The sequence below is a fragment of the Homarus americanus genome, unplaced genomic scaffold, assembly GCF_018991925.1.
Source record: "Homarus americanus isolate GMGI-L3 unplaced genomic scaffold, GMGI_Hamer_2.0 scaffold5589, whole genome shotgun sequence".
Lineage (NCBI taxonomy): Eukaryota > Metazoa > Arthropoda > Malacostraca > Decapoda > Nephropidae > Homarus > Homarus americanus.
The window spans coordinates 4,694,831-4,715,015 of NW_024736650.1; the positions used below are offsets into that span (position 1 = coordinate 4,694,831).

At 40.0% G+C, this 20,185-nt stretch overlaps 1 protein-coding gene across 6 annotated transcripts in view; it reads left to right on the forward strand.

Moving 5' to 3' along the window:
• Positions 1-20,185, forward strand: part of LOC121872313 (BTB/POZ domain-containing protein 1-like) — a 120,218-nt gene that overhangs the window by 68,826 nt on the left and 31,207 nt on the right. Inside the window, exon 1 of one of the 6 annotated variants that reach the window (XM_042375024.1) lies at positions 1,308-1,328. The exons of 4 other annotated variants lie outside the window; for them this stretch is intronic. Coding sequence is in view for 1 of the 2 variants with exons in the window: in XM_042375018.1 (XP_042230952.1) it covers positions 4,015-4,055 (41 nt within the window). In the remaining variant the exon portion in view is untranslated. Of the gene's footprint in view, positions 1-1,307; positions 1,329-3,929; positions 4,056-20,185 lie in introns of those variants that run through there. One more of the 6 variants, XM_042375018.1, reaches the window with a different exon arrangement.

Here is a 20,185-nt window from a genome sequence, read left to right on the forward strand (position 1 = left end):
CCTAACCAGTATCCACTTTTCTTAAGTATAATAATGAAAAAGAATGTTACAGTATGACCGACAGCTAGGGATATCTCTCTCTCTCTCTCTCTCTCTCTCTCATCTATTGCTCAAGTAGTACTCAATACTCAGACCTCAGCTAAGACATTTGACATTTGAAGATGAATTTCTGGTTAGATAGCCATATATAATCGACCTGTAAACGGTAAAGTGGATAGATAGCCACAGAATATCAGTGGTCCCCAACCTGACTGGCGCCCGCGGAACCATATTATGGAGCCCGCAAAGGTTTACTAAAAAAAAATAAATAAATAAATAAATAATTGGGATTCTTTGTCAGAGTGAAAATAATGAAAATATGTAATAATTTAATACAACTTCAGAGAGAAAGAGAAACTTCGTTTGTCCCGAAAAGGTCGTGTACAGGATGTGTGTACTTTACCACATACTGGGCACAGAGACAGCTAGCATGATCCAAGAGTAAATGTAAAAAGTATGTAACTGGTAACAGTTTAACAGTTATACGTGAGTAAAAGTACAAATAACTGTATACTGCATATGAGCTGGGGGGTTTTCTTGAATGTAGATCCAAAGTCTTGGCGCCCTCCACTATATTTACAATGATAAGTGTGGCCCAGAGCCTACACAAAAAAGGTTGGGGAACACTGCCACAGATAATCGACCAGTTAACGGTAAAGTGGTTAGATATCCATAGATAACACTGGTCTGCATTTGATTTTTTTTCCTAAACACAAATTTTGGACGCTCTTCCAGAATATGTAAGTAGATATTATTTATCGCAACCTGTTTTCTTAAAAAAATCACATTATTTTTTTTAGAAAAATAGTGTATTTGAAGAAAATACTGTATTTAGGATACACAGAACAATATAGCATTGCATGTTTTAAAATTGAAATGGCATATTAAATGTACTCTAAGTTAAAATGCATGAACTCAGAGTGAGTTGGATATAGAGAATTGCTGCCTGTTTGACTATATCGAATGTTTGCTGCGTACAGTTCATCACTGAACAGGCATTGCAACTTTGCTTCTTGACACTTAAAAAAAAAATATTTAACAGGGCAAATTTCTTCCAAGACTCAAGTACAATAATGTGTTGGGAATAAGTAGGGGTGAGATGGCACCACGTCCCACAACTGATGTACACGAGGGGTGAGATGGCACCACGTCCCACAACTGATGTACACGAGGGGTGAGATGGCACCACGTCCCACAACTGATGTACACGAATATTATGAAGAGTGTGAAACTGGAATTTCCCCTCACGACTCGCATCATATACGTATCCTCAACCCATGACGATTAAGGTACAATACTTCCATTCGAATATTTACATTAACAAAACATCCGAAATTTTCAGTTAATCATCGCCTTAAGAGCTCTCTCAACATAGACATATTCTCGCTGAGTATTAAATGAGTCTCTTAAATACTTGATCGACTATATGTAGTTCTGCGTATGCCGTGGATGCTCGGTCCCTCTGACGCCTGGGAAGTTACTGATTATTAAAATTGGAGAAACCATTTTGAATTTTCACCTTGACCTGCATATTGACGAGCCATGGAGAGTCATAGGATAATGTCTTTGTTCGATTTATAGAAAGTATCAAACAATACAATAAGGGTATCAAAAGCTTCAGCAAGAGTGTCAGAAACTTCAGTAAGGGTGTCAAAAATTACATCAGGAGTGTCAAAAACTTCAGTAAGCATCTTTACAGGGGAGAAAATGAAGTGGACATAACAGAATACAGTACACACTCCCCGACGGACACCAAACACCGACTGTAAAGGTCACGATTATAACCCCTGCGGCCCATGGTGAAGGAGAGGGATAATGAATAAATACTAATAATGTCAAGTGCCAGGCCTGTCTCTAGGAGGAGGAATATCTGGTCAGGGAGAGACTAGGTGTTGGTAACGGCTGGGGACCTGTAGGAGGAGGTCATAGGGCAAGTGAGGATGTAGTGAGAGAGGGTGTGAGAGTCGGGTTGACCACAAAGTTTACAAATAGTGCGGCCAGGCTCAGGGTTGCCAATGTACTCCCATAGGTACCTGTACCCTAGGCGTAGTCTAATGTACACAATCTGTTGGGACCGAGTCAGAGCTTGATACTCTGTAAAGTGGCAGTTGTCATCACCGGTTACTGCGTCATAGTGGAGTAGTGTGGCACTTCTCCGATGTTTCTGGCGTGTCCAGTGTTCGTCAAATGCTTCTCGTTGTGTGGCGTGTATGAGAGATTTGAGATGGCTGAGGGAGAGGATGAGGGTGACTTCAATGTCATCTCCTTGTGTCGCTTCTTTGGCAAGCCGATCAACAGTGTCACAGGCAGTTATTCCTATATGTGACAGGATCCAGATAACCTTGACCCGGATGCCATCAGTTTGCTATAGGTCGCGTCCTAATGAATGCCCGCGAGGATGTCCATACGCTGAGTGTCAATGGAGGAGGTCCATTCATGGACCCCGATTTCCCTGCGGGTCTGGTGCTTGGGATCCGCACGGCTGCCCCAGAATCGAGCACAATAACTTAACCCCTTCAGTATGATGACTTAACCCCTTCAGTACGATGACTTAAACCCCTTTAGTACTGTCACTTACACCCCCTTGAGTACGATGACTTAACCCCTTGAATATGATGACTTAAACCCCTTTAGTACTGTCACTTACACCCCCTTGAGTACGATGACTTAACCCCTTGAGTACGATGACTTAACCCCTTGAATATGATGACTTAAACCCCTTTAGTACTGTCACTTACACCCCCTTGAGTACGATGACTTAACCCCTTGAGTACGATGACTTAAACCCCTTTAGTACTGTCACTTACACCCCCTCGAGTACGATGACTTAACCCCTTCAGTACGATGACTTAAACCCCCTTGAGTACGATGACTCAAACCCCCTTGAGTACGATGACTTACACTCCTTTTATACTGTCACTTACACCCCCTTGAGTACGACTTAACCCCTTGAGTACGATGATTTAAACTCCTTCAGTATGCTGACTTAAACCCCCTTGAGTACGATGACTCAAACCCCCTTGAGTACGATGACTTACCCCCATGAGTACGATGACTTCACCGCTTAAGTACGATGAGTTAAACTCTTGAGTACGATGACTTAACTGTTTAAGCACGATGACAACCTCTTGAGTACGATGACTTAACCTTTTGAGTACGAAGTGTTGACCCCTAGAGTACAAGGTCATCAAGAAAACTAATACAATAAACTTTATGGTTTAGCTTACATTATCTGTCTGATGGCGTTATGACTAAGCTAAACTGCCAAGATTTACCTCCTGATAAATAAACACACAGACAGACCCGTGTTAACTGGCTGCTCTCTCTCTCTTCTTGTTCCATTCAGTTATTGCGATAAATTGAAAATAAATTGAATTGTGTGTGTGTGTGTGTGTGTGTGTGTGTGTGGATACCAAGCTCCTCTCCTGTCATATTGGTCGCTAGTTCGATCCTGGGGCACCTCCAATCAATTTAGCTGTAAATGTTTACCTAACATTGCAGAAGGAGAAGTGAGGGCGGGCGAGTGTTGCACCATATAGACGGTTTACTATTCATGGTCCTGCATCCAGACAGTTCCTAAGGTGCAATCATGCCTCCGAGACCCACCTTCACTTGTTTGTGTGATGGGTGGTGATGACACAAAAAAAAAAATCAAGTAAAAAAATCAACTGCAGCTGAACACTTACAAGCAGTTATGCAAAAAATAATTGAAGACGCACGACCGGTTGGGAAGTAACAGGATCGTTTTCCTGGCAAGTAGTCTTTGTTGGCCAGCTCGCTCATATGACTCAGAAGAGGTTGGTATTACCCAATGTTTGTTGCGGAGAACGTTTTTGGTTGTGGGAGTGTGAAAGTGGGCTGCTGGTTGCGCCTGTTGGTGATAAGCACGCCAAGCGCGCAGCAGTTAGGTCGTGCCTCTGATGTCCTCTTCAAGACAGTGCTGGATTATCTACCATACTAGCAAGACACTGCGCCATGGTGATCATATCGCAGGTACTTCGTCGACGGCGACTGTTGTAAGTAGCGACATATTTTCGCGTATATTTAAAAGTAATATGATCATCAACCACGTCTTTGGCCACATTTAAGTGAGTGTGAAGTGGGAGAATCTTGGTGAACAGTTTAGCTGTGTGTCCCACTCCCGCCCTCGTATCTGACAGTGAATCCAGTTAATAAGGATATATAAAATCTGTAAGTCCCGAAAAATCCGACGGTCATTGAAATATTGTTAAACAGTATAGTGTAATAATGTGAGGTACACCAAGTGGATTGTTTAGTGAACGTGACAAAAACAAATGGAAAATAGAACTTAAAGGCGGAACTTACAAAATATAATCGGTTTTATTAGTGAATAGATTTAAATAATCACTTGGATATTCAACACCCCAGCTTACATCACTTGAAGGTCAACAACGCTAACCTAACCTAACCTTCCTCGCCCCAGATAAAATAAATTTGGGTGTTTTATCTTTAGGTGATCCAATTTAAATTATCAGGCAGAAAAGCGACACGACGTACTCAGATAATGCTAGAAGACAAGGGAAATCCGGCCTGCTTGTGTTGTTGTGTTCTCCTCTGCACCACAAAGATGTATATTTTTCCTAAGGATATGCCCATATCAGTACTTAATGCGTTCTTTTAGGGATTTATGTCTAGTTATGCGTCGTTCTTTTAAGGATATATACCCCATAGTAATGCGGGTTCTTTTTCAGTTTAGAAACAGCCATTACTTTCGTCTTCACATCATTAAATCTTAGATTATATTTTTCAAACCTTTCCACTAATATTTTATCGGGTTTTTGTAATGCGTCTTCACTATCTGTGATAAGAGCAGTATCATCTGCATAGCATTTATTTGATACTACTTTACCATTAACTATTAGTCTCTCAATGTCACTTAAAACTTCTCTCATTAAGAATTCTGAATAAATATAAATTATACAATGTTGGAGACAGAACACAGCCTGTCTAACTCCTAGAGTAAAAATTATGGGAGGTAACAGGGAACTTAAACAAGTGGAAATGTTGTGTACAGGTATTTGGGAAGTAACATTACCTGTGATGGTAGAGGTCCGGAAGGAATCGAAACAAGAATAGGGCAAGCAAAAAGAGCATTTAATAATCTAAAAGACCTGATAAAAAGAGACATTAATTTCAATGTGAGAAAAAGGCTGCTGAAAGCCTTGACTATATACAGCAAGGACTATATATGGGTCTTACGCGTGGACACTTTCAGCAGATATCAGAAAGAAGTTGGAGGCCTTTGAAATGTGATGTTATAGGTGAACACTAAGAATAACCCACACTGACAGGAAAATATATTAAAAAGTACTACGATTAGCACAAACTTCACGAAAATACTTGAAATGTACAGAAAAAGAAAATTAGATACGTTGGTCATGTAATTAGGGATGTGAGGACAATAACAGAAATATTAATGGGCAAAGGTGATGGTAGGAGGGCTAGGGGAAGGCAGAGACTGACTGGGATGGATGAATTAAATTAAAAACTAAGTCCCCAGAGAGATACAAAACCTTGGAGGATTGGTTAAAACAACCCGAGAACGTTTAGAGTGGAGGACTGTGGTAGCCAACCCTCAGATATGATGGCGATACTCTTGATTGATAGAATGCGCTTTTTTTAAGGATATATTGCATGCCTAGAATACGTTAATTTAAGGATATAAGCCTAGTAATGTATTCTTTTAAGGATATAAGCCTAATTATACCTGATTTTAAGGATATAAGCCTAGCAATACGTTCTTTTAAGGATATAAGCCTAGTAATACGTTCTTTTAAGGATATAAGCCTAGTAATACGTTCTTTTAAGGATATAAGCATAACAATGCGTTTTTTAAGGATTTGTGACGCTTTATGCGTTCTTTTTAAGATCTGTGGTGGTGGGAAAGTGACATCGCGTGTTTCTCACTAACGTGTCCTGGGTTCAAGTCTCGGCCCAGGACATAATATTAATAATAATAATTAAAGGTTTATTAAGATAAAATAGCAGCCCGAAGGCGGAAAATATAAGAACATAAGAACATAAGAAAATAAGGAGTCTGCAATAGGCCGGTTGGCCTGTGCATGGCAGCTCCTGTCGAGAGTTACTACCACTCTCTATCATCCATGAATCTATCTAGCCTCCTTTTAAAACTCTCCAGCGTTCCAGCACTTCTACAAAGCTTGTTCCACTCGTCCACCACCCTATTTGTGAACCAGTCCCCTTCCTATCTCCCTCCAAAACCTAAACTTATCCAACTTAAATACGTTGCTACGAGTCCCATCCTGCTCGGATATTATAAGAACTTTATCTATATCGCCTTTATTGATTCCTTTCACCCACTTAAATACTTCTATCATATCTCCCCGCACTCTTCGTCTTTCTAGGGAATGCAAGTTTAGTTTCTTTAACCTATCTTGATATGGAAGGTTTCTAAGTCCCGGAATCATTTTCGTCATTCTTCGCTGCACCGACTCCAATGAATTGATATCCATTCTATAATAAGGGCACCAGAACTGAACCGCATAATCGAGGTGCGGCCTGACTAACGCAAGATATAGTTGCAATAAGACCTCTGCACTCTTATTACTTACTCTTCTAGATATAAAACCTAATACTCTGTTTGCCTTATTTCGAACATTAACGCAATGTTTTCTAGGCCGTAGGTCCGGGCTTACAAGTGCCCCTAGGTCTCTTTCACACGTCGACCTTTCTAGGTTAATGTTGTCAAGGCTGTATACGTTGACAGTATTTGTTCTACCAATATTAAGTACGCTGCACTTGCTGGTGTTGAATTTCATTTGCCATTTCTCTGACCACTCCTGCAGTTTATTTAAATCTTCCTGTAGTGCATTTGTATCCTGCCCTGAATTAATCTGCCGCCCTATTTTGGTGTCATCCGCAAACTTGCTTATGTCACTGCTGATCCCAGTATATACAATGAACAGAGATGATAAGTTACGTATGGTGAAATCGGGAAGTGGGTCACTTAATTGATAAAAGCTTTCAAAATGAAAACATAAGAAACATAGAGTCAACATATAGATTAACTAGAGATTTGGTACTGTAGGAGTTGGTCTGTAGACATTCTTGTGACCTGATGTCGGCGCCAACAAAGTCTTTCCCACTGCCTCGACGCCCGTTGCACCACTGCTAAACCAGGATGTTTAACCAATATCTAGTGTGATTACCAAACGTGGCAGGTTTTTCCGAGTATTGTACACTGGACAATGAAGTTCATAACGAAGTAACAAACAACAAACCAACCAACCGGAAGAGCTAGTGTGTTGATACACGGCCAATTGATAACCTATACATTATATAAAACGAATAAGACTAATACTACGGGTTTTTTTAAGATATATGTCTGGTTTTTGCGTTCTTGTAAGGGACGCCAAAACCGGACATATATCTTAAAAAACCCGCATGATTATATATGCGGTTTTTATACGATATATGATTATACGTGAATTCTGTAAAAGCATATATGACGATTTATGCATATTTTTCAGGCGTAAGAAAGCATTTACACAAGTTTTTTTTTTCTTTGGGGGTATTTTTGGCTGTTCTTAAAGATGGAAAATTATGTTAATTACTTATTTCACGGATACTTTAGTTTTATTTTAATTTAAATTACTTTTCAAAGTTGGTTTTATTTTCCCGTACTCTGAAAATAAATAAATGATTACAGTGGTTAGCAACATTTGTAAGGACCTTATTATTTTGGGCGTAATTTATAAAGAAACTATAAAATAAATTTCTTTATTTGGCATATTTTAAGAATAAATTACTATTGCGTACTTTAAAAACTAAATTATTACCACTTGTACGTACTGAACTTGAATAACGTACAACAGGTGTACCTTGACCACTCCAGGAATGTGATAAGAGCCTATGCTTCTTAGACTTTATATCTACATAAATTATTCTTTTAATTTAGAGAAAGAGGACTAAACGGATTAAACCAGGTTAACCCAAAGATTTTATCAAAGGGTTTTTGAACTAATAAAACAGTTCCGCGAGTACACAGCGTTTCTACAACCAGTTATTGAGTACAGTTGATTGAAGAACCATTAATTGAGTATAACTATTCCTAGAACCAGTTACTTAATACAATTGCCAAAGAAACAACTGTCAACATACCAACTGGGGCAGTGATGAAATACACTTATATATTAAAACACACACACACACACACACACACACACACAGGTATGCAATTTGGCACCCTCCAAATTGCAGTGTTTTTATAAATGCATTATTAAATTCACAATACCAGACAACCCAGCAATATCACAATCAGCTATGCTGATGATATTCTTATACTGTACAAACTAAAACTCATCGTTGAATGCAAACCACCCTGAACCATGTACAGTCAGTCTGTGAGAACCTCGTCCACTGAGAAAACTAAGGTGTTCAACAAACAAGTTGGTAACCGCAAACGCGGCCCCGCCAAATACCTCACCTGTCATACAACAGCTAATTCGCGAATGTATTAACAGATTAAAACCTCTTAGAAGCATAGCGGGGTACAGCCCACACTGTGGTGGTAATAAATTACCACCCACCAGCCCTGCTCCTCCGTGACGGGAAAAGCATTGACAAACTCGAAAAAATGCAAAATAAAGCCCTTAGAATTATCCTAAGCTGTCCCCTGAGCCCTAAAGTACTTAATATGAGGAAGGAACTCTGTATACCCAGTGTTAAAGATAGAATAATTGAAGTCAACCTCATGATAGCCCTGAGGCTTTTGCGTCGAGATCCTGATAACAATGTTTCCTAAAAATTGCTAGAATATATGAACCATGGGACTGGTGAATCTAAATGGATCCCAACTACAGCTACACATATGAAGATGTTTGGATTACACCACCTGTACAAAGTTGCGACACAACTGCACTTCCTACCACCCTGGCGGACAGTTCTCTTCGATATCGCAATACCGACATATCCTCCTAAACGATTAACTAAGCAAAGTCCTAATGTCCAACACACTGCCAAAGTGAGAGCTCTTGAACACATACACACTCTACAGACTGATGAAAACATCACACAAACCATCTACACTGATAGACTCTTAACACTCCCTGTGGGAGGGCTGGAGGTGCTGTAGTTGTGACTCAACCTCACGGTAATACAATTGATAAAGGTGTTGGAATTATCAACTTCGCGTCCAATCTACAAACTGAATTAGTTGCCATACTCACAGACATTTAATTTATTGAAAACACTGACACTGACAGTCTCATCATCACTGATTCTCTATCCTCACTACTTGCACTTGACACCCTCAACTTAAGTTGTCACGCTCTTGTCTCTGAAGCCAGACATAAATATGCGTGCCTTGTTGACCGGGGTGTCAAGGTCAAACTGTTGTGGATCCCCTCTCACATAGGCCTCATAAAACATGACAGAGTTGATGCCCTCGCCAAACTCGCGTCTAACAAAGACACTGTTGAATACAATTTGGATCTGTCAAAAAGAACCCTTAAAACTGTAATTAGGAAGGAACTTATTGATGAATTTGACGCAAGCAGACAAGTGCAAACAGGCACTAGTCAATCCATTGTTTACCAAGATGCGATGTATCAAGTGAAACATGTACCTGTATATGGCGCAAGTAACAAGATCACTAGATTACAAGTAACATGATCACTAGATTCCAAGATGTTGTAACCGCTAGACTAAGGTTATGATAAGCAATACTGGCAGTATATCCCTCAAGCAGATGTGAACAAGACTAAATGTAAAGTGTGTGGCCAGACATTGGTGCACACTCCAACACTCCGTCCTTGACTGTGTGAAGATAGAACCTTCTAAGGACAGGTCCAAGCACACTGTGTGAAATGTTACTGTACAACACTTTATCTCTAATGGCAAGATAGCTGATATATTAAAATTGTATTCATTTTTTTTGCACACAACAGCTATATCGTTTCTCATATATATAGAACCAAACACACAATATGCTTGAATATCTCTCACGGAAATGTGAATAATAAAGTGTGCGGCCAGACATGGTGCCTCACACTCCTGTACTCATCCTCTACGCACAGAACTAAACAAAAAATGCCGTAACATCCTGGCTACTGGAGTCTGTTATACACACCCCTTGTGACCTCTACTCTTTAATTCTTTTGCGTTGTTGCTCAAATGATGAGTAAAGGTGCACAATAAACTAGCCGACGCACACGGCAAATCAAATTCAATTTACACACACACACACACACACACACACACACACACACACACACACACACACACTCAAACCAACAACAACATAAACTACAAAAACGGATGCAGGGAAGGATGCGTGAACGGAGGGCCGGGTGTGAGTAGAGGGAGGTGTATTATGGGGCGGGTGAAGGGGTTTGTGAAGGGGGAATGGGATAGGAGGGAGCAGAGGAGGTGGATGTGTGGAGACGAGTGGTTCGGATATTCTGCAGCTCCCGCTTTTACACAACAATGACTTACTTTTGGATCTACTCACAGTGGATGACGGACATAATTATGATGTAGTTATCTCGACTTTAGCAAAGCCTTCGACAGGGACCCCCGTGAAAGAATAATACGTTAAGTGGAGGCTCATGGAATTGGAGATGTTCTAAACAGGACAGGAAACAGAGTCAACATTAATGGCACTAAATCCGATTGGAGTAGCGTCACTAGTGGAGTACTCTAAGGCTCAGTATTTGGGCTATTACTATTTAATATATACTTAAACGACATATATATCGGCGTAGACAGCAACATAAGTAAATTCACCGATGCCACTAAAATAGGGCGTGTAATTAAATCTGACGAGGACTCCGCAAAACTACAGGAAGATCTAAACAAATTTTTCGCATGGTCTGAAAAATGGTAGATTGAATTAAATGTGGAAAATGTAAAGTACGCAGTATAGATGTAAACAGAGAAACCAGATACCAGATGAACATCATTGTTATAGAGAAATCCGACTGTGAGAAAGATTTAGTAGTAATAATAAGTAGGAATCTTAAACCAAGACAACAATGCGTATTTGCTCGAAACAAGGCTAAAAAAGTACTTGGGTTCATACAAAGGAGTAAAGTTACAACACTAGCGAGGTCACCCTAAAACTATATCTTGCGCTTGTGAGACCTCACTTGGATTACGCGGTTCAGTTCTGGTCACCGCACTACAGAATGGATATAGAATCCTTAGAAAGCATACGGAGGAGGATGACAAGACTAATCCCGGGCATTAAGAACCTTGAGTACAGAGACAGATTAAAGCATCTTAATTAGCACTCCCTCGAGAGACGTAGAGTGAGGGGCTACATGATCGAGGTGTATAAATGGAAGTCAGGGCTAAACAAAGGTGATATAACAAAGGTACTCAAACTATCCAACCAGGAGCGAACTTGTAGCAATGGTTTTATTATTACAAAAATTAAAATTTAGGCGGGAGACAGTTAAACACTGGTTTGGAAATAGAGTAGTGGATGAGTGGAACAATTTACCGAATTTCATTAATAACTCGAACACGCTTCAAATATAGGTTGGACGGATATATGAGCGATAAGAGTGCGTGTAAACGGGGCTGCTCGGTATGGTCCAATAGGCCCCCCTGCAAATTTCTTCCATTTTTATGTTGTTTATATGAAGGACAGGTGCGTGTGTTGTGTGTGTGTGTGTGCAAAAAAATCGTAGTATATTAGTACTGTATATGTTAGTCTCAAACAGTACAAAGTAAACCCGTAGAGTAAATCATCAAGGTCAGGCCCTGAAGGCAAATACTGTACACCCACCCACCCACACACCCACACACACACACACACACACACACACACACACACACACACACACTGTACACACACACACACACACACAGGGAGGAATTGTTGGTTTTATATTTGTTCCTGGTTCGTCAGCTGCTAGGTTTATAAAGTCCCACTTATGGCAACTTAACCCCATGAGTACGATGACTTAACCCCATGAGTACGATGATTTAACCCCATGAGTACGATGACTTAACCCCATGAGTACGATGATTTAACCCCATGAGTACGATGACTTAACCCCATGAGTACGATGATTTAACCCCATGAGTAAGATCATTTAACTCTTGAGGACACTTTTACCAGATTAGACCCACGATAACACCAATTTAGACCCACGATAACACCAATTTAGACCCACGATAACACATCAATTTAGACCCACGATAACACCAATTTAGACCCACCTTAGGGGACTTACAAGGTTGCGTGACCGGTAGTTACTGTTTGTGTCTGCAGAGTAAAAATAACGTAATATTTCGGATACATCAACAAACAGTATTCTCAAAGGAATATTTATTGAGCCAAACAAGAATATCCGAATTATTATCGTATATAAAAGTCATATATGATGATAACAAATACTATAAACTATAAATTAGTATCATATAACGTTAACAAAATTAGTTAATTATAAGGGAGACTGGACGATAAAAATCTGTTGACTGTACTTTTAAGAATTCTAAGAAGTTACGGATCACCTGGTTAATAAGGCACCCCAGCTTATTTCACCTGATTAAGCAACCCAGCTTATTTCACCAGATTATTAAAAACCCTAACGCTAACTTAACCTATTCTAACCCCTCCAGATAAAGCTGGGGTGCCTAACCATCAGGTGAAACAAGCTGGGGTGCCTAACCATCAGGTGAAATAAGCTGGGGTGCCTAACCATCAGGTGAAATAAGCTGGGGTGCCTAAATTTAGGTGATGCGATGTTACTCTTAAAAATGATGATGACGAGCAGAGGTTACCTGAGGGAGTAGAAGACACACACACACACACACACACACACACACACACACACACACACACACACACACACACACACACTTCATCCTTGACCACCGAAGGGTCAAGACGTGCCTGGCGCTCCTCTCGGAGCTGCCAGGTCAACTGTTAAGTTGACCCATACCAGCTCCCTCCCCTGAACCCTCCTCCCCACCGGAATATCAACAAGTTCACGCTAGAAGTTGCTATTTCATTTAGGAAAGGAATGGAACCAGTCTTAAACAGAGGTGAACGGTGGTGAACAGTGCTTGAGTCAGTGAGAACAACTCAGCAGTGGCAGTGGTACCCAAGTTGACCTTCACACAGTGAGGTCCCAGGTACTCAGTGATAACGGCCCGACCCAACAACAGCGATGTGTTAATCCGTCTACGATAGGAAGGCCTGGGACCACACCTCACTCATAGAACACCGTCTGTGAGGGAACTACTACACCACGTGAGGCCCCTCATAACATCATCTGTGAGGGAATTACTACACCACGTGAGGCCCCTCATAACACCATCTGTGAGGGAATTACTACACCACGTGAGGCCCTCATAACACCATCTGTGAGGGAATTACTACACCACGTGAGGCCCCTCATAACACCATCTGTGAGGGAATTACTACACCACGTGAGGTCCCTCATAACACCATCTGTGAGGGAATTACTACACCACGTGAGGCCCCTCATAACACCATCTGTGAGGGAACTACTACACCACGTGAGGTCCCTCCTAACACCATCTGGGAGGGAGTTACTACACTACATGTTTGCTGTTCAACACCTACATTAATCTGTATGTTCACTGTATGTTCCTTTACCTTTCTCTAATGAAGGCTTTTGTTAAACCACCAATGTATAATAAGTCATTTATGTCCAATGTATATTTTCAGCCTTCGGGCTGCAGAACTTTTCAATAAACCGTTAATTATTATTATTATTATTATTATTATTACACACACACACACCTGGCTGACACGAGAACATAACCATGAACTAAATATTTCATGATCCTGGCGGGACAATAAGGCTGAAGGGGACACGGAAACAAGAGGTGTTTAGGGTTTATAAATACTGTAAACATACATACCAACATTAGCAGCAGCATCATAACGTGCGAAGTAAGACACAGCAACAGGACCACATAGTAACAACAGTACTCAACTATGGGTTACAAATATATATGAAAAAAATAATCCCTGTTAATTGTAAGAGGGAGAGGAGAGGAGAGGGTGTTGTATCACGTCCATCACTGTGATAGTTTTAGTGTAAAGATGATGAGGACGTGTTGGATAAGTGTTTTATTTTCACTTGATAACAACCATCTACTGTTTCTCGGGGGGGGGGGCACTGAACTTGACGTCTCTTAAAACAACACAAATTAAACATTGTCATCCCACTTCTGGCTAATCTTCAAGACGATTCCACTCATGTGTCGACAATTACACAGGCAAATATGGTGTTCTTGCTATTAAATAATTTACCGGTGTTACTGAGTCTTGGTTTGGTTAATTATGAAACTCTAAAAAACTGAGGACTTTATAAACTTAGCCATCCTGTTATAAAGGTTCTTGTATTCTCACTTAACTTGGTCATCACTTCATCAACTTCTACCCCCTTATCAATCAAATATTTGACAGCTAAGTTGACAACACCGTACAGGCGTACAAGTGACTTATCAGCTGACGAAAACTGAACGAGATCTCTACGGTTTCCACCTTCCCTCTCTCTCTCTCTCTCCCGTCATTACAGTTTCATGTTTGTTTTTTTCCGTGGAGAAAATGATGGAAGCTGAAATTCCGGGCTTTTGAATAATTTTAAAAATTCCTTCAAGATGAAGATTTCGAGACCTAAATGGAGGACATGTCCGGGAAAATACGGACGTATGGCAACCCTAGGCCGCCGTACGTGCCGTGAAGGATCCGCCGTCGTCCGTATGGCAACCCTAGGCCGCCGTACGTGCCGTGAAGGATCCGCCGTCGTCCGTATAATATTAGTAACAGACATTTGTTTTGTGACGTCAGTGAAGCTCCTCGATACTAGTGAGGTGATGTACAGTGCAAACACCTGTTCTCGTGTATTAATGAAACATAAACACCTGTTCTCGATTATTAATGGAGCACAAACACCTGTTCTCGTGTATTAACGAAACATAAACACCTGTTCTCGATTATTAATGGAGCACAAACACCTGTTCTCGTGTATTAATGAAACACAAAAAAGTAACAAACACAATAACAACGAGAGATATACTGTATGTCCCCCACAACATAAAAGTTTTGGCCAGCAGGTAATGACTGCCGGGTGTCAACAAACTCAAGAAATCTGTTTTAGACACATGTTATTGAAGATCATACAGACAGACACACACAAAAACAATGAACATTTCGCCTCCTTCCTCACCACATCCCGCAGAATCACAGTATAACACAAATTAAAATACCCTAACAACAGAATATTTTACCGAAAATTTTGTAAATTTATACTTGATTTTTTTTTCTACAAAGCTGTCCAAAAATACACTTTTGTAAAATATTTGTTAAATTCTTTCAAACATGAAATAAATTATTCTTATTAATGTTAACTTTTTTCCAAGACGATTAACTTTTATTTACGTCTTATGGCCATCAATATTTTCTTCCCACCTATTTTTTCCCTAATATTTTCGTCAATTTCTGCAAAATGTAAAAACAATAAAAGTTACGTTAAATCGAGGAAATAAGTATTGGTTAAGACGAATTAGTGTGTAGTGTGTGAGTCTAATGGAACCACATTTTGGGGTCTACTGCCATCATTGATAGGATATCTCCAAGGACATACAAGTACTGTACATACATACTTTGCGAACAAATCTATATATAATTCGATTCCATACCAGTAACAACATGACAAGCATAACACCGACATTAACAGTTATAACATAAACAATCTAAAGTTAGATAATAATAATAACCTCACGTCAAAAAATAACTACAACCAAAACAACACACAACACAAAGGCTGTGTCGGTTATACACAAGAACAGAAGATATCAAACAAAACTTTATTTACATCCTCTTAACCATTTTGTCACGATACCACGTTCAGGTTTAACTCTGCTCTGTCGCCGCTACCCATCACAACCTCATGTTTAAGTCACACCACAGCGAGGAGTACCGGCCACAACGATTCCCTTTATCTTCTTCCATCTGTTTCTCTTATTTTTTTTGTTTTATTGAGGTGGTTTATTTTTATCTTTGAAATCACAAAATGGAATAATTTTTGGGGTTATATTGTCCATGAACGTCGGTGTTTTATAAGAGAAGTAATCAGTCTTTCGTGTGGTAGAACCTTCAACAAAGATGGTTCATAAATAAACACCGCAGAGCAATTTCCGTCCTTATTTTACTACATGCTACTTGTGCTCTACATGTATGGGACGCAGTGGCCAGTGGCCCAGTGGATACAGTGCCCGTCTCTCGTTCTGGGGGTCGCGACTGTACTGTGTCCACCCAGCTATAAATAGGTTTACAGGCTGTACAAGCGGGGACGTGAAAACGATCGAGTCCAGCGCCGCCGGTCACACTAACTCCTTGTGCACCGATAAAAAAAATAAATACCAGGAAATTTTGCTCCCGGATATTGTGAGATAATTTATGTTTCTATGTTTTGTTTTTCCAGGGACTAATACACTGTACTATATGGTAGTGTACAATATAGAGTGATTTAAAATATCGAAACAAGGAGACAAAGAAACAGGTCGTAGAACAACATACAAAAGTGTAACGTTCAACAGTGGTGCGTGGGTGAGTGACTGTACATGTCGCGTGACGGGTCACGAGCCTCGGCGTCAACAACACAGGAGGCTGGTGCACCAGTACCGCTGCTCACCCCTGCATAAACATCACATAAACAATATCTGTGCGTCGTCAGCCTTTGTTACACTACAAGTTCAATGGCGCGTTGTTCTCATCTTTATCAATACATTATCTCATCTTTATCAATACATTATCTCATCTTCACCACTTAGTGACGTTATCACCCTGGACCCCAAAGCCACGTGTTGTTTTTGAATTAGCTGGCACTTAAGATCACACTTCTCCATCATTTTTTAACTCGTGTCACTTTCATTCCCTTTGTTTCTATTAATCTGAAGCCTCCAGGTAATCATTCTTAAATCCCATAATCACACCCACAGTGTCTAAACCTTCGACAATAATGTCAGATGAAGTTATTAAATGATAGCTTATCCATTTTCTCTTGTGTTAAGATACACCCACGGGGGAGGTTAGAGTAGTTACAAAAGTTAAAGACTAATCCTGAAATCCCCTTGTTGCAATCCAGGAGACTCGTGTGTTAACAGTTCACGCATCCTGTGAGAGAGGGGGGATATCCTAGTTGTTTACATGCTCCCCCATACAATAGGAGGTCAGGATCAGACCTTCATTTGTTTCCCGATGTCCTCCCTAAGAAACTCGCGTATCTATAACCCACCTACAGTACAGTACAGTACATGGAGGGATGGTATTGACTATATTCCACCTGCTATTGTGACGTACACACTACTGGGGGAGCAACACTACTCTTGCTGCAACAGGAACGTGGAAACTAACCTAACATACACCGTCATATAATACAATAGTGTAACTTTCTCGTCTTAATTATCAGATTATAAAAGTTTTGCCCAGGAGAAGACGCGTCATATTAAGATGAAGTAACAGACAACACATGGGATAACATCATCCAAGACTCAATGTCCTTAAGCCGTGAGTCCTATAATAATCACAACTGTATATAACTTAAGTAAGAATTAACTGACATGACTGAGCATAGAGAATACATTTTGCCCGGAGGAAGGAGTTGCTTTTAAAGATCCATTTAGAGGTTTGGTTCTAACGAGGAGGTGTAACCAAGTATTGAAAAAGTCCCAGTCGCTCGCGTCTAAAGCTTCCTCGAGGGTTTCAACTCATAAGCGGGTCACTTAGGGAGGATATTAAGTCACAGACCACCACAAAACAAGCCACAACTCAAAACAACATTAAGAATAAACAACTTAAACTCTTTTTAAGATAAGTACAAAATTGGGTTCATTCTGACACATACGTTGGAATAGCAGCTAAAATGAGAAAAGGAGAATTTGTCATATCGGAATAGAAAGCTCGTGGTTGTAGGAGTGAGAATGAGGGAGAAGTTCGCCACCCCACAGCAGAACACTTCAGTATACTCCCTATATTTGCTATATCTCTTTAATCATAACTCAATATGATTAAGATACTAACCTATCATTTTTTTTTATAATTTTTCAAGTTATCGAGACAATGATGGAGATAAAATAACCAAATTATAAGATAAGAAGAATGACGACAGGTGTGATTAGTGATACAAGCGACCACAATGTTCTATTTACTTTATATATATAGATAAGAATGTGTCATTTTGTATGCAGTAGTGATGCACTTTTCCTATGTTGAGATGTGTTACCTTCTTAAGTTCTGTCTTGTCACACACACACACACACACACACACACACACACACACACACACACACAAAGATGACAGTAATTTTCAGTTTTAAACATTTAAGACAAAGCTTTGGTAAAATTCAGTGGGGATTAAAAATAGAAATACTGAAACAAAAATAATCAGGGTGTGCAAATTTACCGCTGTCAGATGACGGTCTCCCCCTAAACACTACGGCAACCTTTGGTCTCGTCGACCCAGTGTCCAGAAGCACGCTGATACCTCACTCTGGCTCCTCTCTCTAGTTCACTCCACAGATTTGTATTATCCAATGTCAAGAACCTTAGATGTATATATTTCAATCCTTAACCCTTTGATAATAATGCTTTAACCCTTTAAGAATAATGGTTTAACCCTTTGATAATAATGGTTTAACCCTTTAAGAATAATGGTTTAACCCTTTGATAATGATGCTTTAACCCTTTAAGAATAATGGTTAAACCCTTTGATAATGATGCTTTAACTCTTTGAGGATGATGGTTTAACCCTTTGATAACGATGATTTAACCCTTTGAGGACGATGATTTAACCCTTTTGGTGACGATGCTTTAAACAATAGAAATTATCCCAATTTCGTAATTATCCCTATTTAGCGACACACACACACACACATTTAATTAATTAACAGTGGTGTGTGTCACGTTAAATCGGGATAATTTATATTTGTTCCCCATTTATTCAACCTGGTAAGTAAAAGGAAGGAATCCATAGTTGTGAATCTCTTTTCGTCTGGTGTACCTCTTGGTCTTTGTCACGTACTTCACCTCCTCTCAATGGTGCTTCTTTGTTTTTCATTAATAAACTATCATTCAGGATGGCATATTGTGTATACACAGAATATACCTTCGGCTACCCCAAGTGTATCCCATGCACTGAGGCTTCACTAGTACCCCTCATGTAACTTTAACATAATTTGGTTATGGTATGAGAGTAAACGACGTCTTAATGAAGCAGGGAAATTTTTGCTATATATAAACTAATATACATGAAGTTACAGCAATAAAAGCAAAATACTATCCCGATTTAGGAAAGTCAATAATAAAGCTCCATTTCATATTTCTAATTTCTTAGTGAACACTCAGACAGCCTCAATCTCCTACCATGATTATACATCTCAAGGACTTCAACCGTCCATGTGCAATTCTCCCAAGCCTTCTCACCCATCAATTAAACAAATAAAAAACAAAATAATATTGGGTATTAAAATTCATGTACCTGTCTTATCTCGGCCATCGGGGGCAGTAATGTTGGGTAGAGCGCATTAGTGGTGGGAGCAGTTCGTGGCAGCGCACACCCTCACCGTATCAGTTCTCTCCTCTCATTCGCTCACTTTGCCGACTCACCCAAGTTTAGACAGATCTACAAACACTCCTCAGGTGATAAATTATTAGACACTATTCATTGGTGGGGTGATATATGACCCCCTTCTTTGTCAACACCAATGACCTCTGGTGGTGCTCGGTTAGGTCACCATCAGCGGGAGAAGGAGTGTAGGTCACCTCAAATATAACACGTGCCACAAAGAGCTATTCAACGAAGGAAAGATAAAATCACGTACTGTGTATTAACAAGTGGTCATCGGGTCACGAAGACACAATTAACAAGTGGGAGTTAGGCTAATAAAAAAAATAACATGTGACTGATGATATTACGCTCGGATTTTTTTTAAAGATATAATGAGTCAGCAACAATGCCTCGTTCAGCTTATATATATATAGGTTGTCGTTATTGTTGCTGTTTTTATTCCCCTCATACATCTCAACATCCATTCCTCAACCTTCGCTACAACACTCCCCAACTAGTCGTCTCGCAGATCTTCTTCTGAGTCACCCATTAGAACAGCATCATCATCT